The sequence below is a fragment of the Drosophila pseudoobscura genome, chromosome X (assembly GCF_009870125.1).
Source record: "Drosophila pseudoobscura strain MV-25-SWS-2005 chromosome X, UCI_Dpse_MV25, whole genome shotgun sequence".
In the NCBI taxonomy this organism is placed as follows: domain Eukaryota; kingdom Metazoa; phylum Arthropoda; class Insecta; order Diptera; family Drosophilidae; genus Drosophila; species Drosophila pseudoobscura.
Genome location: NC_046683.1, coordinates 11,835,438 through 11,841,437, shown reverse-complemented (window position 1 = coordinate 11,841,437; position 6,000 = coordinate 11,835,438). Strand labels below are relative to the sequence as shown.

At 42.2% G+C, this 6,000-nt stretch overlaps 1 protein-coding gene and 3 non-coding genes across 4 annotated transcripts; 1 reads left to right on the top strand and 3 right to left on the bottom strand.

Annotated features, from left to right (window-relative positions):
* Positions 1 to 885: 885 nt before the first annotated feature.
* On the bottom strand, positions 886 to 967 carry TRNAS-CGA (transfer RNA serine (anticodon CGA)). Its single transcript has one exon. It is a non-coding gene; the product is annotated as a tRNA-Ser (tRNA).
* Positions 968 to 1,418: 451 nt separating this feature from the next.
* Positions 1,419 to 1,500, bottom strand: TRNAS-CGA (transfer RNA serine (anticodon CGA)). The gene has a single exon. It is a non-coding gene; the product is annotated as a tRNA-Ser (tRNA).
* A 175-nt stretch (positions 1,501 to 1,675) lies between these two features.
* TRNAR-UCG (transfer RNA arginine (anticodon UCG)) lies at positions 1,676 to 1,748 on the bottom strand. The gene has a single exon. It is a non-coding gene; the product is annotated as a tRNA-Arg (tRNA).
* A 1,612-nt stretch (positions 1,749 to 3,360) lies between these two features.
* Positions 3,361 to 4,432, top strand: LOC6901527 (uncharacterized). Its single transcript, XM_002134165.3, has 2 exons — positions 3,361 to 4,171; positions 4,230 to 4,432. Exon 1 carries the CDS (start codon positions 3,467 to 3,469, stop codon positions 4,154 to 4,156), a length of 690 nt encoding a protein of 229 aa, XP_002134201.3. The 5' UTR covers positions 3,361 to 3,466; the 3' UTR covers positions 4,157 to 4,171; positions 4,230 to 4,432.
* Positions 4,433 to 6,000: the final 1,568 nt, after the last annotated feature.

The window sequence follows — 6,000 nt, the reverse complement described above, 5'->3', positions numbered from 1 at the left end:
GCACTGTCGCTTCGCGTTGTCTAAAAAACTTGCTCCTCTGCCTCATGTGAGAGCAGCAAAAAGAGTTCCCTGTTGCATTGAAAATTTGCCCCCCCAACCGCCACCCCTCCCACCTACCAGCGGCCAGCTCTCGGTTGCAGCCACATGTTGATTTGTACATGGTTGAGGCATGAAAGAGTCCAATAAATCTTTCAATTTGGTATGCCAATTGGCAGGGATTACATTACTTTGTGGCCAAACTGAGCATTCATGGATCTGCCTCTGATTACACACATGTTTCGGTGGATATTCTACAGGGACTTGTGTCCCCAAAGTATGCTGCCCCTGAATAAACTTTAAATCTTTAAACAATTTCCTTTCATAAAATAATTACCGTTTCTGGCCAATCATCGGATGACCGACCAAAGACCCCTTGGCACGACCCAAACCATCAGCAAAAGGACCGTAGCAGACAGGACACATTTCGGGCCACGCACACACACACACATGTCAGACGGAAGGGCAAAACGAAAGTAAAGGAAAGCCAGCCAAACAAATAATTTGTACGAAAATAAAAGCAGCCGAAAAAGATACAAAAAGCGTAGAAGGTTCAGCCAAGGTTCAACGAACCCGAACACCCGACGAGTCGGCAGTAAACGTAAATAATTTGTGCGTTTTTCCCGTGCTGGTATTGGTGCGTATCTGTGTGTGCGGTGGGATCTACGTATCTGCCAGACAAACGGCGACACAAAAATGCAGACGAGGCGACAAACCCATCGACATACCATTAATTATTCAAATAGGAAATCAAATTTAATACAATTTTGAAATGAATTTCATGAGAAATGAAAAATAAAAGGAAAAAAAAAGACTCTGAGAGGAGAGAAGACTCACTCCCGCATCCATCGCAGCCGGTAGGATTCGAACCTACGCTCCCAGAGGGAATCTGATTTCGAGTCAGACGCCTTAACCACTCGGCCACGACTGCTTTGGCCGGACCGCAGACAGATTTTCTTGCAGATTAAATGGGAATGGTATGCCAAGTGATTATCAAATTAATTGATCATAAATGATAACAATCAAGGCTGAAACGAGCTTCATTTGGGCAATAGTTTCCCTAATCTCCCAAAAACAGATATGGATTTGCATTGCCCTTTCGTTTATCTCTGCGATATAGTACCCAAATTTCTAGCTATAATTAATGGGCTATTTTATTAAAATTTATGTACATTTAAACAATATAAAATTCAAGCAACCCGAACTTGTATTGAGTGCGGAATATGTTTAACTTATTTATTAAATTGATTCCCTGAAAAATGTTGTTTAATTCAATTCAATTAGTTGCTAGATGTTTATTTATAATATTTAAAATAAAATGCAGGCAAAAATTTAAAAAAAAAATGTACACTGAGAAAGCCCGAACAAAGGCTCAGTCAAAGCGCAGCCGGTAGGATTCGAACCTACGCTCCCAGAGGGAATCTGATTTCGAGTCAGACGCCTTAACCACTCGGCCACGACTGCTTGTTGCAAGTGTGTGTCGTAAAAGCCACATAGCGTTCTGGCAGGCAACAGGCGGGAGACAATGCTATCCTTGGCATTGCCTTTAACCAATAATAAATTGTTGTATAAAATAAAAAATAGTTAAGGAGAAGACAAGCAAAAAAAAAAAAAAAAAGAGAAAAAATTAACTTCTGTTCGACCGTGACAGGACTCGAACCTGCAATCTTCGGATCCGAAGTCCGACGCCTTATCCATTAGGCCACACGGTCAGTTGTTCTACGAGCTTCCCGAATCAAATAAAACCAGCCAGTGGTCGAGAACTGGGTATGAGAATGGGATCTGGGCTTAAGTGTGGGATTACTGCTATGAAGATGTTGTGATGTGGTGGGGGGTAGAATGCAGGCTTGAGCAGGGTGGAAAAGTATGAAATGCGGGAGAAAAACTGCAATCATTTCTTCCACTTTTGTTGTTGTATTCTTGAGATATTCATGTAGATTTTTCAGATATATTTTAGAGCGACCCGCTCTGCGTCATCACATGAAATAGAGGGAGAGGGTACGAGATTCGGAAAGGGCAATGCCTCTCAAACTGCTTGCCCCCAAAGGCGCGAAACGAGAGTGGAATACCCCCGCATTTACCACCCGGTTATTTACACCATTATTGTGTTAGGTCATGATTATTTTATCAAGAAGAAGCTGCAATAAAAACGCTGTTGGCTGTGGCCCATCCACCCCCCACCCCCCCGTTTCCACTGCCAAGCTGACGTCGTTGACGCTTCTTGGACCAATCTTTTTTATTTCTTTCTCTTTCTTTTTTTGTTGGTAGGGTCTACTCAAGTGTTTTACTTTTTGGGGCTGCTTAAATATTACGAGTGTGTATGTGTAGCATTTGGATCGATAATTTCTGTCTGCGCCAAACGCATTTACGTGTTTTATATACACATATGTACGTACATACGTATGTGCATATATGTATGTGTGCGTGTGGCTTTGTTTTTGAGTTTACTGTCTACTTATGGGTTAGAATCAACTGTGGGATGGGTGGAAAAACATATTGGTAAACTACAACATAATAAGAACAAATACAGGGCCACATAAAAATACAAGAGATTACGCATCTACAATTTGATTGATATGTTTTCATATATAAATTGTCATTAGCTCATTTTTTACATTTCACATTTTGCCAAACTAAATGCCAGAGACAAAGGGAATGGAACGAGTTCTAGAAAGTTCTTAAATCTGGTCCATGTTGAAATTATACACGGTTCAAATATTCCCGCAACGCGCTCTCTTTTCGGGGCTTATTTTGCTCAATACAACATCAAACATATACATATATGCATATCTTTCGCTGTCGTAGTGAAATAAGAACCAAAACAGAGGGAATACTGGTCTGGACTGGTCCCAGCAATACTGATCAGTGTTCATCAACGACTCTGAAAATTTAATAATACTTATTCTGGAAAAAAACTATATACATTTTAAGCATACCAAAGAATGGTTTTTTACCCGATACTCAAAATAAGTATAGGGGTAGATTAGATTTGTGGTGAAAGTGGATGTGTGTAACGTCCAGAAGGAAGCGTTTCCAACACCATAAAGTACACATATATATTCTTGATTCGCGCCGACCTCTTCCGCCCCTACAAAAGACGAAAACTAAAAAGGCACAATCGTAAAGAATAACAAAATGTCTACCCGATTGCCGAATCTGTCGCAGCAGCAACTCACAACTGTCCTCCTCCTCTGAGCATTTTGCAACACTGTACCATTCTGTGCAGATAAATAGAACATTCCAATAGGCAACCATATTTGATACAATACTACAGCAAAATGGCTTTGCAGGCAGCTGCAAAAGAAACTAATTGAAAAACCACTTAATTGTGGTAAAAATATCGTTCCAATTCGATACATTCTTTACTTGACAGGAAAATCACTTACCAACACCATTCTGTTGACACAAGAACTCTACTCTTGAGAAAAAAATGTGTGCTTGTGAATCTAATTTGACCAACAGCAAAAAACAAATGGAAAACGCTGTTAAAAAAGAGGTAGAAGGCTCAGATGTGGAAACAGACGAGAAATTTGAAGGTATCACAGTGGATGCCGCAGATCAGCAGCTGGTGGCTTCGTATCGGCGTTACAGTCCAGATCTTTGCACTTCGTTAAGCGACTCGAGCACCGATTCTTCTGATACCAGCAACAGCTGGGACTACAAGCGACGCGGCGTTAACAACAAAAAACTTCACAAGATGCGTGCCGCCGCCATGCGTTTACCGAAAGGACCATCCCTCTCGCCCAACGCAAGGACAAGTTCATCAAGCTCTCCATCCAGCCCAGGTGGAGCTGACGCTGAGCCGGAAAAGCCTATCAGTCCCCCATCCTGTAAGCGGCTGAAGATCTCGGACATCACTTCGGAAGCGAGTGCCCCGAATGTGGGCACAAAATCAGACGCCCATCGGAAAAGACTGGAAGTGTTTAAGCAGAATCTGCGTGTGGTCAATGAACGGATAGCCAAGAAGTATTCAGAGCTCAACTGCAGCGGTGTACGTGCTGCCCCCGGTACCATCCGGCGTCTTCGTGGAGGTGCCTGTGTTGGCATCAATAAATTTGATGACAATCCAAAAAAAAATCCAGAAACAAAGACTGAGGAGAAGAGCGCAAAGAAGAACTAGAACCAGGACATTCTGGTAAGTCAGTGTCCTCGGGAACATTTTTGCCCAATAATTTTATTGTTTTTAAATACAGAAGGATGTCAAAATCAAGGAGGGTGGACACTCAAGATGGAGTGGGGAAAGCACCAACACTACTGAACAGCACTGAATGGTTCTGCATTTAATCCATAAACAAAACATACTCTAGAATACTACGCAAGGCGCCGTCGTAGGACTTTAACATTTTTTTTGGAATTTTATTATATCTAAATCAATTATACACATGTAACAGCACTATTTATGCTTCCTTAGGCCATCCACATCTCTCTGTAATTATTTGTTGTGCCCTCCATGCTTCAGCCTCCAGGAGGGGTGCCTACTGCTGGGATGGCTGCCCCCAAACCCGGTGTGCTCCAGAAATGCCCAGGCAAGGATCAGACAAAAAGGTGCTCAAGAAATCCCCTAGCATGGAACTGCAAATGTTGGACATAAAGAATAATCTGCACGGAAAACTAAGGGAAAATGAAGACTTGAAACAAATATAATTCCAATCCAAATCGATATTCATCACTTGTCAGCTTTTTCTTATCAATACATGACACTCCCTACACTAATGAAATAAAAGAACGAATTTCGCGAGCAAACCAGAAACAGATCTGATTGTTAATTAAAAATTAGTGAATAAAAAATAGAAAAACTTAGATTTTAAATCGAGCTTGAAGTTCGGGATCGTCGCGCCGTATAGAAGGGGCTACAGACCGAAGACTACAGAAAACGACGGCGGTTCGGATATGGCAATGTGGGACGATGGCGCTCAGGATGGGGAGGATACATCTGTATCCGGTAGACCATAAACCAAATGTATTGTAGAAAACAAGCCACAAAGATGACTAAAACATGTCCATCCCCAGCTTCGTTTCTGGATCTCAACTTCTGTAATTAGTTGCTGGTCTTTTTTTTTTTGTGTGACTTGTTTGCTAACCAAAACTTACTTTTCTACTTAGAGGCGGAGTAGAAGGTGTACAATTCAGGCAAACATCCATTAATCATGCACCGAAGGAATTAGTGGGGCCACCCACTGGCGGAGCCTCGTTTTGGATTGTTTTTTTGACCGGGCATTGTTACCACTATCCCATTTCCAAACCATCAATAATAACGCAATGTGGCAATGGGCAGGCAACACAGGAGCTGACAGAATTAGTTGCAAAAATTTATTTATGACTCTTTGTTGGGCTGCCGTCTTGTTGTGGTGGGCATTGTTACCAGCCAGCAGCCACTGCCACCGCCACCGCCACCGCCACCATTGCCATTGCCAGGGAGGCAGTGCCTCTTGGCCCGCCGCCGCTCACCTGTGCTGTGCTGATTTATAGCGCCCCCCCCCCCTCCCCCCCCAAAGTGCTGCCAATAATTGGCCATAGATCGAGCCAAAGAACGAGAGAACTTTTGTCTCCATCTCCAATGTGCACTGAATGTTGTTCATTTTGATACCTCCACCGACTCCCTTAACACATGGGTGGGCAGGGCTGTATACTGCAAGGTATGCTTGAAAGAAAGTAACCAAAATTGTAGGTGTTTTCCAATACCAATACCATAGATCTCTATCGGATTCAAGGAAAAAATCTCTAATCCATAAAGCTCCCATTCTGTAGAAATCGTCTGAAATCCAAGTAACAACGGGGTAAACCCATAGTCGTATTATTGTCTATAATTTTAATTCTTTAGTGGATTTTCTCTTATTGTGTATTTTCCTTTTGTTCCTTTTTTTTTGGGTTTGTCATGGCCATGGCAGAAATCTCATTAAGTTTTACATGCAACGAACAACTGACATGCAAACTACATTCGGAGAGATATGTATAGAGATAGAG

Bases quoted from the DNA above. Each gene is read 5' to 3' on its own strand.
- LOC6901527 (XM_002134165.3), top strand. From the start codon at position 3,467: ATGTGTGCTTGTGAATCTAATTTGACCAACAGCAAAAAACAAATGGAA.